This window comes from Acinonyx jubatus, chromosome C1 (assembly GCF_027475565.1).
Source record: "Acinonyx jubatus isolate Ajub_Pintada_27869175 chromosome C1, VMU_Ajub_asm_v1.0, whole genome shotgun sequence".
In the NCBI taxonomy this organism is placed as follows: Eukaryota; Metazoa; Chordata; class Mammalia; order Carnivora; family Felidae; genus Acinonyx; species Acinonyx jubatus.
The window spans coordinates 175,891,144-175,906,453 of record NC_069381.1 but is presented as its reverse complement, the minus strand read 5'-3'; the positions used below and the strand labels follow the sequence as shown (position 1 = coordinate 175,906,453).

The following is a 15,310-nucleotide window of genomic DNA, read 5'->3' as shown; positions in this document are numbered from 1 at the left end:
CTGGGAAGGGGGCACAAAGGAACCTTCTGGGATGATAGAGTTGTTCCTTGTCTTGATGGGCATTCCCCAAAACTGATTGAAAGATACACTTAAGATCTGAGCATTTCAATGAATATAAATGTTAGTGCAATTTTTGACAAAATAAGTGACATTGAATAACTGTTTGAACATTATTATTTCGTGATGTTTTCAGACATGGCATAACACAGGTTAGGCTAGCAAGAGACTCACGAGACACTACAGTGAATCAGGAAGAGAATATGGCCCAGCAGGCGCATCCAATGTGAAGACCTGTGTTGGGCCAGAACAAGGTGGTGATAAACGAACTTTGGTAATCTCCAGATGAAACCACCAGGGGCAAGGAGAGTTGAGAGAGAAGTGATTTGATTATCTCTTATAATCCCCCAATTCAGAATCTCCAGGGATGAAAACAGGGCTAACTACAGGGCTCCACAATTGATAAAATATGCTTGTAGGAGCACTGCCTCCTTCACCCCTCACATTTCCCTCAGTCAGTTGCTGAAATCTAAGTTTCTACAGAATACAGGGAAATAATGATTTTACCTCACAAAATAAAAGGATTAAAATGCAAATGCATAGTTGAACTAATACTTTAGAATAAATGACTTTTACTCCCATGTAATCAGTGGACGAATGCAAATGATGAAGCACTGACCCTTCTCATTTCTGACAACGTAGAAAGAACGGGAAGAAGAAATAGTCCAATTCGATACACATTTACTGAGCATCTACCGTGTGCTAAATCAGTGGTTTTCAGGCTTTTATGACTGTGACCTTTAGTAAGAAATGAAATTTATATTGCAGCTCTGTGTAGATGTACATACGGATAACTAAAACAGTGTTGTAAAATAAAACCTATACTTGCTAAACGAGATGCACTCAGTGTTTTCTATTCTGGTATATTCTCTCTCATGTTTACAAAAACTCTGGTAAGTGACCCACTACCTTTTCACTACCCGCTAATAAATTATGGATTGTGGGTTGAAAAACACAGTGCTACCCTTGGTACCCAGAATGTGGTCTGTGGACCCAGAGCATCGGCCTGTGGGGGCTTGTAAGAAAAGCATAACCTCGCACCTACTGAATCAGAACCTGCATTTTAATCAAACCTCCGGATGCTCCCTGTGGACTTTAATGCGTCACAAGTCCTGTGCTCAACAACGCAAAGAGAGAATGCTCGGGACAAAGTCTTCTTGCTTAGGACAGAGATTATTAGGCAGCGATAGTCCGTTTTTTAGAATATACGTATCCAGGCATCAAGGCTACAACTCCAGTGTCTACAAGGATATCCTAGGCAGTTATGCCAAAAACTAAAATAAATGAACAAAATCTACCAGAGCTTCTGAGCCCCACCCTATTTAATAACCACTCGTCTGCTTGCTTCAATGAAAACCACGTACCAATTTATTACAAAGGTGCAAGCCTATGCTTCAGGTAATATGGAGCGATGTTACTTTAGTTTTCATTGTGGATGACTTCAAATACAATCACTTTATTCCCTGAATATTTATTGATGGAGGCATTGCCACTGCTACTTCTGAATTGGCCGCTTCATCCGTATGGGAGAATTTGCAGACATCTTCATTCTACCAATAACCGTCCGTTTATAGAAATGAAACATGACTTCGAGTAGAAATATTAGTAGTGGTTCTGCTGAGTTAGCACAACTCATCCCCTAGATTACTTCCAGTAGATCCGTAACCTCGGATCTCTACTGCCAAAGAAAACGGAGCTGCCCCTAAGTGGCCGTAACTGCTCATTAAGGACCTTCCCGTTGCGTTCGTATGTTTCCTGAGTGGTGGGACGTTTTAGTCTGGAAGCTGCTAATCTTGCTAACACTAAAAGGCTCTCTCCCATTAGCAGCTTCTGTGTTGCATTAATAATAAGAAAGTAATAAAGAGGCCGCAGCTGTTCGTTCTCTCCTGAGGAGAGACCACAGCTTCCTTCTTATCCCCATGGTCCACTGTATTAAAGTAATAGAGTGGATAATAACTGCTGTCTATTCTATCAAAGTCTAAAATTCCTTCTTCTTTCTGGGGAGGAATACCTTTTCTCAAGTCTTCCAAATTTAAAACTATACCCTCCATACTTTTGTAATTGAACTTGTCTCTTTAATTCATAATTCTTTTGAAATGTGAGTGCAAACCATCAAAAACAGAGGGGGAAGAAAAGTTGTTTTGGAAAAACTAAATATTTCTACCTTTCCTGAAAAAAACTATAAAACAGTGAACTCTTTCAGATATCTTCCTGTCTTTTTTTTTTTTTTTTTTTTTTTTTTTGGTAAATCAAATCACTTACGTGCACAGCAGTAAATTAAAGAAAAGCGAGGAATAAAGTCCTCTGCTTTTGTAAATGTTAAAAACTCTCTTGCTATTAGAGAATAAATGAGGAAAATATCATATTAAAACAAAATAAGTAGGATTGGATTTGTTAGTTTCCATGTGCTTCTTAATCCATTCTGTCTTTGTTAAAGACAATGTGATCTTATTAGGGTCCATAAAGATTGGAGAAATTTCCATACTTAATTGCTTAGTTTCTTTTTCTATTGAAAATAGTTAACGTTTTGCAGAAGTGCACTTTTATTTATTTTTTTTAAATTTTTTTTAACCTTTATTTATTTTTGAGACAGAGAGAGACAGAGCATGAACGGGGGAGGGGCAGAGAGAGAGGGAGACACAGAATCGGAAGCAGGCTCCAGGCTCTGAGCCATCAGCCCAGAGCCTGAGGCGGGGCTCGAACTCAGGGACTGCGAGATCGTGACCTGAGCTGAAGTCAGCCGCTTAACCGACTGAGCCACCCAGGCACCCCAGAAGTGCACTTTTAAAGATCCTCTTGATTTATGGGGCGCCGGGTGGTTCGGTCAGTTAAGCGCCCAACTCTTGGTTTCAGCTCAGGTCATGATCTCACACCTTCGTGGGTTGGAGTCCCACGTCTGGCTCTGTGCTGCCAGTGCAGGGCCTGCTTGGGATTCTCTCTCTTCTCTCTCTGCCTCTGCCCAACTTGCATTGTCTCCATCTCTCTCAAAAATAAAATAAAAACAAAAATGTTTAAAACAGAAAGATCCTCTTGATTTACGTCTGTTTTTTTTTTTTTAAGTATATGATCTGTCCACAGAATAAAGTAGTTAGGTTATTGCAATTTGTCATCTATAACCAAAACTATTTTTACTTTCAACTGTATATTTTTTTAATTGGATAAATAGTAATCCATCATCTCAAAAGTGTTGCTCAGATTTTCATTCCTTGGAGTCAAAATATTTGAGTCCAACTTACATGACTGTGTCCTGATTTTGAAAAGTTAATTTTGTAATTAAGTTATATATTGCATATTTTATACTTGTAATTTATGGGAGAAAAAAAGACCAATATGAATAATTTTCATCAATGAGAATATGTATTTTTTAAATGAAATATATGTTCATAATCCTCCTGGAGGAAATCACTGTGATGGGCTCTGTGCAATATTTATATAAGATTCAAGAAATTACTGTATAAACCAGCTCAAAGCTTTTTTCTACAAACTTTCCTTATAAGTACTACGCATTTTGCAAAAAAAAAAAAAGAGAGAAGACATATCTAATAAGTCAAGACTGCCCTTTTAAATGTTTTTAATTATGTATAAAAGTCTTTGAATGAAAAAGATTTATAATTTAGGAAAGAGAAAAAGCAAAGTATTGTTTGTAAAGTAAACACGAGATATTTCCTCTAGGCAAGTAACAATCTAAATCCCTTTTAATTAATAACTCATATGGTCTACTTATTAACCAAGTCTTTTTGACAAATCCACTAAACCTCTTGTTTGTTGTTTCATTTTGTTTGTAAGAACCTCAAGTGTTTATTACATAGCAATGGCTGCATATTATTGCTAGAGTTTCCCCTAAATTTAGGGAAGAAAAGAGGTGAATAAGACATTCTTTGAAGGCCCAAAAAGCAAACTGGTCTTTTGGAAAAGTAGCCTTGATAAAATAGTCTTCGAGTGTGGGTAGTAAGCATACTTATGGGAATTCTTTTTGTTTCCTTTTTTCTGCTCTCCAGTTCATGAAGGCTCAGGAGAAACCAGTCAAAAGGAGACTTCCACCTGTGATATCTGCCAGTTTGGTGCAGAATGTGATGAAGACGCTGAGGATGTCTGGTAACGCGTTCTTTTTATTCTTTAAACAAATCATGACAATAATTTCTTTTTATTCCCTCGACCATTTCCTAAAAGACATTTTCAGCACGTTTTCCAATCCAGTTCCTAAGGGGGAAATTAAGGGCTATAATAACAGCAAGGAATTTCTGAGGCTGAATTAAGAGCTGGACTAGCCAGGCAGCTGTTAAGAACGTTCGTTACTTGATACGATACGCTAAGATACCTTTTAGACCCCCAAATACTGTCAATGTTAAAAGATGGATAGAAAAATCATACTTATCAGGACGTTTCTTAGGAACCATGGTCAATAAACAATGGATGGTTGCTAATCTGCTTTCTAAGATGGTGGATCTGAGTAATTGCAGAGAATTGAAGGGTTCTGCATATGCGCACCCATAGCCAAATTAAGAAGGCAGTAAAGCAAAGAATGATTTCTGGGCTTCTCTCTAGGATCAACTTCTCCCTTCATCCAAACAATACTCGACTCCTTCTGGAAACATGTTGAACAAATAATGAACAATATTTATTATTTTGAATGAGTCCCAAAATGTTAGTCCTCTGGGGCATCCACATGTATTAGTCCTGCCTAAATCATCCCCAAAGGGAGCAACCCAAAGTTCAGCGTGAGGTCTTTGTGGTGTGATAGTGGAAAGAGGCAGGGTTCCCCCCTCACTTATACACATACCTTTCAGGAAAACAGCCAAGTGCCCTTTGTTGTCTTCATTGTGCAGACTGTGTTTGTCTAGAGGAGTTAACAATCATTTCGATCAAGGTGGCAAAGAGAGTAAATCTTAAATGTTCTTATCGCAAAAAAAAGAAATGGTGGTTGTGTCACGTGATGGAGGCGTTACTAACAGTATGGTGGTAATCATATTGCAATATATAAGCATATCAAACACGTGCGCATCTTAAATTTATACAATGTTATATGGCAACTATATCTCAGTAGAGCTGGAGGCAAACAACAATACTTTGGATCAAACTTTTGTGGGTGGAGGGAGCCACTCATCCAAAGAACAAGAAGAAAAAAACTGAAGGCAAGATAATTTTGGCAAGAGTGAAACAGCCTGCACTTAAAATATTTACAGTTTTTTTGAATGAGGATTAAGTGGTGGATTCCAACAGAGCAAACTGGAGTTCTTAGGGTAAACTAATCAGGTACTTACAGGTAGACTCTGTAGCCCGGTGAATTAGCCACCCACTAATAAATGCAGACAGCAGTAGAGTTTTCCATACCTGCCAAACATTCTCACCAATGGGCAGCTAGCAGCCAGGTGAGAGCTTATGTACTGGTTTGACCGCCTTGAGGGAAATAAATGTGTAATTTCTTAAGAGCATTTTGGGCATCTTAATGGCTAATGAATTTATCGTTCCCAAACCTGGCTGATCATCACAGTTACTCTGGAAACTTTTTAGACACACTAATTCTTTTGTTCCACCCCAAAACTAATAAATCAGAATTTCAGAGAAGTAGGGCTTAAATTTTTACTTATCTAAAACTCCCCCAAATGACTATGAAACACTGCTTTAAAATAAATGACTGACTCAAAGAATCATTTTGCTCTCTCAATGCTTTTGGACTCTATATAGTCATAGCCATTATATATATTGAAACACACTGATAGGAAAGACATCCTTTAAACATTACATTTTTAATGTTTCCTGGTGACTGCATCTGTAGTTCAACATCATTTTTAAAGCTGTTAATTATCTTGCTGTCAATTATTTTACTTAAAAAAAATTCACACGGGTTCCTAATTTTTTCTTAGCATTTCCATTCCCCTGGTTTCTCGTCTCTTCAGTGGTCATCTTTAGGTAACATAGTTTCCTTTGCAGATGCAAAGATTTAAGAAACGATATGAATAGCCGCTAAAAGCTACTGGTTGCTCACTATGGGTTTGATCCATCTGTATACTTTTTCTTGTTGCTTATCTTTAACCCTAGGGGTAAATTCCAACATCCTTTCACTTTACAAAGAGGAAACTGAGTTTTGAAGCATTTAAGTGGCAGTCCACAATGAAGAGGTGAGGTGAAAGTAACTAGAGGGTGTTAGCCTAACAATTCAGCCAAAGATGCAATTAAAATAATATTTCTTTCCTGCCATGTCTGCAATAAGAAAATAGCCAGATTGCAGGCAGCTTAGATGTAGTGACTCAAGACCTGCAGGATTCAAGCTGGTGACAAGGGAGATGCCTGCAGCAGGCAGTGGGAAAATGTCCAGGCAAGCAGTGTCACTCCTGGTATTCTAGCAAAAGTTCCAATCTATGGTATGAGGGCAGGTGGAATGAGCAGATACACACAGGGCTGGTGGCATCCGAAAAATTCAACAGGAGGTCATAGGTCCCAGCCATGCAACTGGAGCTAAGAAAAAGAAACCCAGTTATACAAAGGGAACAAGAAGGACAAAGCAGAACTGGTTATCAATCAGGAAAAGAGAGACAGATCCGGGCAAGACTGGATAGATACCCACTTGCTGGAACTGGTGTAGAAAGCCAAGCCTTGGTTACAAGGGGCTGAGACGAGCGTCTAGATCTCAGAAATAAATTACAAGGTCAGAATGAAATCAGCAGCAAGGCTGACTGGATGCTGAATCAGTTAGCTTTTGGCTAGGACATGTTGTACGCCCCCAGCCTAGAGACAAGATTAGTTCCAAAATGCGGAATAAAGCTGAACCTCCAGATGGGGCTAAGTGGCTATAGCTGTGAAGATTAGAGGGATGGAGGGGGCAGGGAGCCAAGAAGATCATTATACTTCCCAGGCAAGAATGAAAAGTTGTTAGCATTTAAATAAAATGTACTTAAAATGTCCAATGTAAGCAAGAAGGAATGGTGCTGAAAGTGATAAGCGTATTGATTTTCATTTACATAAATACCTTTGTATGTTAACATTTTGTATTTAGTTATGACCATGAAGGGCAGATTGGGAACAGCTGAAGGACGCAAGAATAAAGCGATAAATGAAGTTAAATAGGCATGGAAGGAAAGAGGCTATAAAGTACAACAGAAGGCAGTTGGGGAGTGATCTGACTCGTACTGGTCAACTGAAGCAGAGGAGTTTTGATGTGCTGTTGATTTTAGATGAAACCACGGCCAGGTCCTCTCGCAAACATAACGTATTGCATATGCTGTGTGGCAACAAGGAGTACAACTCAGTGTTCAATTTTATTTTTGCCTTTGATACTAACTAAACCCACCGTTTTATACATGCAAATTTCCTCAATCCTGCGTTATGAAGTAATTAACAAGATGTGAATAATTATTACTGTATTTGTGATATGGGAACAAAGATGAGAAATTAATTCCTGGTCTTTCTTTAACCCTGGCCTAAGAAATTAATATTTTATATTTCATCACAGAAACTAAGTCTAGTTATCCAAAAATGCTTAGGTACTTGCCAAATGAGGACATATCTTTGTTAGAATTAAAAAGCCGGTTGGTCAGTTACAATCAATCACAATCACTTGATCTTTTCACAGATGAGTTTTGGAGTTAAACAAGTCATGCTGGGGGCGCCTGGGTGGCTCAGTCTGTTAAGTGTCCAACTTCAGCCCAGCTCATGATCCCCCACTTTGTGGGTTCAAGCCCCGCATCGGGCTCTGTGCTAACAGCTCAGAGCCTGGAGCCTGCTTCAGATTCTGTATCTCTTTCTCTCTCTCTCTCTGCCCCTCCCCTGCTTACACTCTGTCTCTCTGTCTCCCAAAAATAAATAAACGTTAAAAAATTAAAAAAACAAAAACAAGTCACGCTGGACATGGAGAAGATAAATAAACGAACGAATGAATGAATGGTAGAGGGGTAAGGAAAATAGAGGAAGAGAACTAATAATAATTAGAGAATGGCACTGATAAACCGTGATACTAAAGACATTACATTTTAATGCCTTTGAGAAAAACAGATGGTTTATAAGCTCATATAAACCCCTCATGTACATTCTATGATTTCATTTCAAGGTTTTTCTCTTGCCTTTTCCTTCTTCTTATGGACAACATCAAGACTCTAGAGACCCAAAGATTTTCTCAATAGCAGAGAACCACCATTGCTACAGAAGATTCTTCAGTTACAGTAATTTTCCTATAGTGTAGGAAACAATTAAGCTTCCAAAAGAGAGAATTAAAAGTCCACCTGGGAAGTGGTCCACACCACAGATCTATCCACTCTCATATCGGGGCATCCCTTTATTTAGGATGGACTTCAAACAAATGGAACACCTGTGCAAAGGGATGTGTAAATTTGCTTATAGGGAAGGGGTTAAGAGGGGAAGGAAAGAAGGGCTTAAAAGATTGTTTCTCTTAATATCCAGACTGAAAAAAGTCAAAACTAATATGTTTATACATCAAAGAGACTCTCAAATGCCTCCTGCCAAATATAATTTATAAAGAAAAAGAATAGCTTATAAATAAGTCAAACATAAGAAAATTGACTCATTGCAGAGTAATAAAGCCAATCTGATAGCACTGGGAATACCAACTTATAATTTCAACAAATACTTCTGATACTTCGTTCGTTTTAGAAACAGGTTTATATTCCCTTAATTATCTTACCTGATAAATTATTTCTGTAAGTCCAAAGTAGGTCAATGGTAACTCTCTTTGCACTGGGAACTATTCCTAAGAAGTAATTAGCCTAGAACTTTCTGTTGGTCCTGTCAGTCAGAAGTAGTTCAGAGCCCCGGGGTTGATACTTGATTTAATATAAGAAAAAAGCAAGTTGATAGCTGAGTCTGATCATAGGAATGACTGGGTAAGAAATTGGCTGCCTGCCTAACATTTTCAGGGTGTCAGCATAGATCAAGGAAGGGAGCACAGGTGTAAAAGCAGATGTGGCTCGTGACAAATGATATAAAGGGGCAACTTAAATTATGTGTATTTGCTTCGTGTGTATGCTTTCTAGCTCCTATTTCCATTTTAACTTTGCTTTTGTATCCCACTCTACATGCTACTCAGGCTCCACTGGCAAAATCTTATTGACTAAAATTCTATTAATTCCTCAGTAGTCATTCATTTTGTCTTTGAAAGCATTGATAATGTGTTCCAGTTTTACTGTATAGCATCCTTGAGTTTGACTGCAATGGGAAGAAAGGGAAAAAGCAAAGTAGTTGCAGTAAAATGAGCTCAGAGAAACTGAATGAGCATCTCTGTTTTTCTTATGTCATTGGCGTTCCATAACTGAGACAGGGTGTGGGCTTTGACGTTGCTTTTGTGAATGTCTCTTACAAAGACAGTTTAGTTTGAAGTCCTTAACATCTTGCTTCTTTGATCTGAGAAGGCTCCTTGTCACTAGGATGACTGTGTGTTGTTGGCATCATTCCCACCTTTAATGCATTTTGGACTGTGGAGAATCATGAATATTTGAAGCAGGACAATGGCCGTGGATGATCGTTGGCACTAGATTTCACCATACATAGTAGCAAATTAGGCATTAGGTCCTGCTGACTTTAGTGCTTTTGGATTACGAGTTTGAAAGGGAAAATTAAGACACCTCTGAGGAGAATACAGAAAATGATTTCTTTTAAAACTACTACCGGTCAACAAATGAACAAAAAGATTGTGTTACATTTGGAAAGTTTCCATTTGTTTTCTACGAAGTAAAAAGATCAGTTAGGATTGTATACAGGATATTTCAAGAAGAGGATGCTGATTAGTCACAAAATCTTAGTGATTCAAGAGTTCATTCAGGCTCCTCTCAGGGTGTTTCCCTTTTATTGATTTCCTTTGCTCTCTTGCCTCAGAGCTGTAAATGTGCTTACCATAACTAGGACTGACTTCTAATGAATTTACTCATGGAGAGAATAAAAACACACATTAAAAAAAAATAAAAATAGGTCTGCTCTTGAAAAATCCAAGGTTTTTGTTGGATATAAATATGACTTTATGAGAAAACCTTTCCAATCTCAAGATTCGTGGACTTGGGATATTGCCTCCCTCAACTCGTCTCTTCTCCTCCACCATGAAGGCAGTGCAGTCACCTCTGAAAACTGCCATCGTATTTTCTGTTTGTGTAGATGGGTGGAGACTGAAGAGTAAAGACAAATCTCTTTCCTTCAATGCCTCCATTTGCCCAGAAAATTTTTCCAGAGACTAAACTATGCAGCTCTTGATTTGGGGTAACACACCTATTTCCATTCCCACAATTCCAAGGGGAAATGCAGACATTTTTAGCAAATCCATAGACAAATGTAAAAGTTCGTTTGATTTTATTTCTTTCTTATTATGCATTCCTCCAGTTATCTTAATCAAGAAAAAAATAACTTGTGTTTTTTTAATTCCACACAAAGAAATAAAATTTAGAATGCAATTGGAGTTAAAAAGGACTAGTATTTGTTACATGGTCTATACAATGATCTGTGCCAACAAACACCTGATCTGTGACCCAGACTTCCTTCTGTAGTAGCTGCCAGTAATAAATCTGCAAACTGAATCTAACATTTTGTCACTTTGAGAGATAAATGAATAACAATGCAACTTCAAATGAACAACAGGCAATCTCAGAAAACAAACAACAAATGAACAACTAACCCACCCACCAAAAATGGAACATTATACTTTGTGAAAAGTGAAACTTAAAAAATAAAATTGAGGGGCGCCTGGGTGGCTCAGTCGGTTGGGCGTCCGACTTCGGCTCAGGTCATGATCTCGCGGTCCGTGAGTTCGAGCCCCGTGTCGGGCTCTGTGCTGACAGCTCAGAGCCTGGAGCTTGTTTCAGATTCTGTGTCTCCCTCTCTGTCTGACCTTCCCCCATTCATGCTCTGTCGTCTCTCTCTCTCAAAAATGAATAAACGTTAAAAAAAATTTTTTTTAAATAAATAAAATTGAAATTTGCAAATAAGCCATGGTCTTTAAAACAATGGCTTACCTCAGGTCTTCTGTGATACTGGGCTCCTTCAAAAGGAATTAGATTTTCACCTAAGTTCTTTTGAAATTTTTCACCTAAGTTCTTTTGAATTTTTCTCAGTAACTATGCCACAACTATGCTATCACATAATGATTGATGAAACTTAATTATGGTGTAACAGATACAAACATAAATCTGGTGTGGACTACCAGAAAAAATAGGAATAAAGTATTCTAAACTTTCACATATGTTTTATATGCTTTTAATCATTTTTATTTAGCTTGTGCAATATAAATCATGTAACTTACGTTTTATATAAAGATAATGAAATACTGCACGAAAGCAGAAGAAAGGAACAAAATTCCTAAGTACGTGTATTTCTGCCACTAATTTAACTGTTTTTGTTACTTGTGTCTCTTTTTACTTGCTGTTTGAATCTTGTTTTTGGACTCTACCCTGCTAATGGGGTTTGCCCTACTTTTGGTGTTCGTTCATCAAGCTCTCATTCTCAATTTCCTCTAGACTTGTCTGAGTCTCAGTTTCTAGTATACACCGAGTCAAAGATTGCTCCCTGCTAGAATTAGAGAACACCTATTCCATCTTCTCGCATCCCACTGTAACGCCCCAGTCTCAGACATGAAAGTATGATTCGCATAGTTATCAAAATATGACAGAACTTCCAAAAGTTTGTTTCCCATATGGCAGCCGCCATCATAACGTTTACGCTTATGGAGCTATTTAATCCTCATAATCATGAAGTTAGGTGCATTAACATTTTTCCATTATTAATATTTCCAAAATTATTAATCCAGTATTAATATTTCCAAAATATTATGGAGCTATTTAATCCTTCTCATAATCTCATGAAGTTAGATGCGTTAATATTTTCCATTTTCAAGAAAGGAAACTGAGGCACAGAGTGGCTACACAAACTGCCCAAAGCCAGACAGTAAGCGGAAGAGCTAGGATTTGAACCCCAACAGACTGACTCAAGAGGCCACCACTCACTGTCTTCTCATATATTTAATGGGATAAATTGAGTGGGTGCATGTGTAGTATACATTATGTATATACACACACATATACTGAATTTCATATCTTTTGTCTTGAAATAGAATATGAAAACAAAGACTTAAGTGAGGAAATCCACCATGAGCAGGTCCACATTGTCTATGATGACCTTGAAGTATTTTCTTTCTCACTATGTACATACATTTCCTTAGAGACTGGATGGCTTTCCTTCATTTTGTTTTGTTTGTTCTTCATGGAAGCATTGAATTATCTGTGGAGGATGTCATGACTATATATGCCCAATTAGAGGAGGTTATTAGGTACAACGTTGCAAAGAACAGACATATCTTCACCAAAACCTGATTATTTTGAGCTGTTTCAACTTCAGTTTGCTGCTTTTGAAGTGACAGTAGCAACCTTCTTAATGGACCGGGGCGGGGGGGGGGGGGGACATAATTTATATATTAACTAGGTAGGTTTTAGATCTTTTTATCCAGAAAGGAGGCATGTGAGAGATGAGCCATTCAACATTCCTCCTTCCTTTAACGCTGGTGTGCCACTATCAGCCACGTGTCACAGGGTGTGCAAGAAGCAGAGCACACTGAGGAACCCAGACGAACAAGGGCGCTGTTCAGTAAGCCATTTGCTAAGTAACGTTGTCCTTACTATCTCTGGGAGTAGCTGATGGGCTGGTGTGCCCCTTTCCAAGTAGCAAAAGAGAATTGATTACAAATGCGTATTCTGGCCATAAGAATAGAAGTTATGGCATGTCAGAGAAAAAGGGGAAAATCGCTACATTCAATGGCAGCTGAATATGGCCCCTATGCCAGTGGGTTTTAATCCCCGTGGTAGTGGCAGTGCACTGCTGTGTCTTGCCGTTTGGCACTTCAACATATCATGTCAAGCCTTTTCTTTCCCAATCTCGTAGATCTTCTTGAAGGTTACATTAAAATAGGTTTTTTTCTGATTATAAAAGTGGCACATGTTTATCGCAGAGAATTTGAAAAAACTAGACGCATAAAAACTCTATTAAAATGGCATCTCCATCATCCCTCCATTCCAAGAAAACCACTGCAAAATTTGGAGGAATATACTCCCCCCACATCAGTGCTTATGTATGTGTGCATACACGTGCCTGTATATATTTTTAATGAAAATCAAGTCATTGTTTACACATCCATAGACCCCCTCCCCAAAATTTTTACTTAAGGTTAAGGATGAGCTTGGAGATTGTTAGGAATGTTAAATAAACTTATGAAGACCATATTCAGATTTGAACATAATTTCTGTGTTCTATTATATTATATCATTTTCCTTTCAAAATTTGTGAACTTCTCAAGACGAATGGATTTGAGAGCACTGTCCCAACTTTTGAGATCTAAAAAACTTACCAAAACCTTATTCCCTTCTGAGTCCACCTTAGACATTTTTCTTGGTTAACTCCAAGAGACTGGATGGTTCGTGAACTGTAAACATTTCGTTGTCTGTTTCCAGAGCATTCATAATAAATAGCTTTCTGAGGTATAAGCATTATTTACAGAGAAACTCTCCTCCCAAAGGTGTTTTAAATTGGGTAGGAACTATTGCTAGTCTTCAGTGGTTTACTTCCAAACAGTAATATATCATGTGTGTTAGTTCATCTAAACAACAAATCAGCAAGCCATCCTCCACAGCCAACATCAGTCCGTTCCAGACACATCCCCCTACAAGCAGGATGTGTATTTTCTACTAAGTGATTGAACAAATTGTAAAATTACATGCAACACCCCATCGGACAATCAATATTCCTGAAGCTCTAAATGCTTATTGTAGTAAAGAAAAAAATAAATGAAGGAAAGGGAGGTCTGATTTTTCTAATCCCCCACCCAGTGCCAAGTAGAATCATTCAGGAGTGGATCCATTCTTCCCCTCACCACTAAGCTATGAATGAAACATAAGAAATCAGGATGATGCACTTGGGATGGATGATCTTCTAAAGATTGTTTACCACAGCTCTTTTTTATTCATTACAGTCTTTTTAAAGTCTTTGACATAGTAGTTTTCTCTATTCTCTGAGCTCATTCTAAAATGAGCTTTCTACAATCAAAATTGTGCTATCCAGGGTAATAAAAGTAATGCTAGACTACAAGTAGCCATAGTGACTATAATGAGCAGATATTAAAAGATATACACAACAAGTGGCACAAATGCAAAAATAATAAGTGAAATAAAATACTGTCTTCACATTAGCAAACATTAGTGATGTATTTCTGTAATAAACATAGATATCGACATGAACGCAGCACTTTAAAACATTCAAATATAACATCAAATTATTAATTATGACAAAGAAACGAAAGAATATATTTGATTGAAGTATGCAGTTTAATTTTAATTGAATTTATTTTTGCTGAAAGAAAAAAAAAAAAAAACCAACCAGACATGAGGAAGCACTTACTTTGTGCCCTGCACTCCTCTACGGGCTTTGTATTTATTAATTCATGTAATCCTCATTGACTAAAGGGTGTTATTACTATTGCAGTTTTAAATATGATGAAACTGAAGCACAAAGGTGTTAAATAACATGTCTAAATTTACTTAGCTATTAAAGTTCAAAGTCAAGATTCAAAGTCAGAGTCCACCCTGTGACCTATTTTGTAAACATTGTGCTCCAGAAAATTGGGGACACAATGGAGAACTTGCAAGACTCAGAGGAGTTTTACAGGTGTAGAGAAGGGGGCGACATTTCCCTGGGAAAACAGAGAGGAATGTATGTTTAATTAGCATTGAAGTCAAGTGTACCCTCCATAGAAGTCAAGTGAGCCATCTCATCTAATCCTTTACAAAGTTGCAGTAAGTTAGGTCTTATTTTCCTCCACTTAGAGAAAGAAGGAAACCAAGTGTTGAGAGATCAATAACATGCCAAATATATGTTGCTATATAGGAGCAGTTCTTGAGTTCAACCTCAGATTTTTCTAAGTCCAAGGTGCATGCCCTCCCATTTTAGTGCATAATGCTAAAGAACAGATGTCAGGGTAGAATTAAGGTAGTTACAGAAACTGTCTTTTCAGAAGGAAGAATAGCTTATGAGATTGTGTGTAGTACTGAAGGGCTGGAAAAGTACCCATAGCCAAATGATGGAAGACTCAGTTGTCAAATATATTACTTCCCGCAACACCATTACTGGTGGGAGAGCCTGCATCGTGTAAATGGAGGTCTCGGTCCTTGGAATGCCCACAAGAAGATTTACGTGGGGATCCATGCTCAAATAAAGACAGCCAGAAGGAAAGTAGCAAGCACAAAGCAGTTTATTAAAGCAGAAGTACACTCTCAAGGTG

General features: G+C 37.9%; 1 protein-coding gene across 4 annotated transcripts in view; it reads left to right on the top strand.

Annotated features, from left to right (window-relative positions):
- Positions 1–15,310, top strand: part of TMEFF2 (transmembrane protein with EGF like and two follistatin like domains 2) — a 229,275-nt gene that overhangs the window by 125,389 nt on the left and 88,576 nt on the right. For all 4 annotated transcript variants that reach the window (XM_053215471.1, XM_027054368.2, XM_027054361.2 and 1 more), the window contains exon 5: positions 4,056–4,152. In XM_053215471.1, coding sequence (XP_053071446.1) covers positions 4,056–4,152 — 97 coding nt within the window. The remainder of the gene's footprint in view (positions 1–4,055; positions 4,153–15,310) is intronic.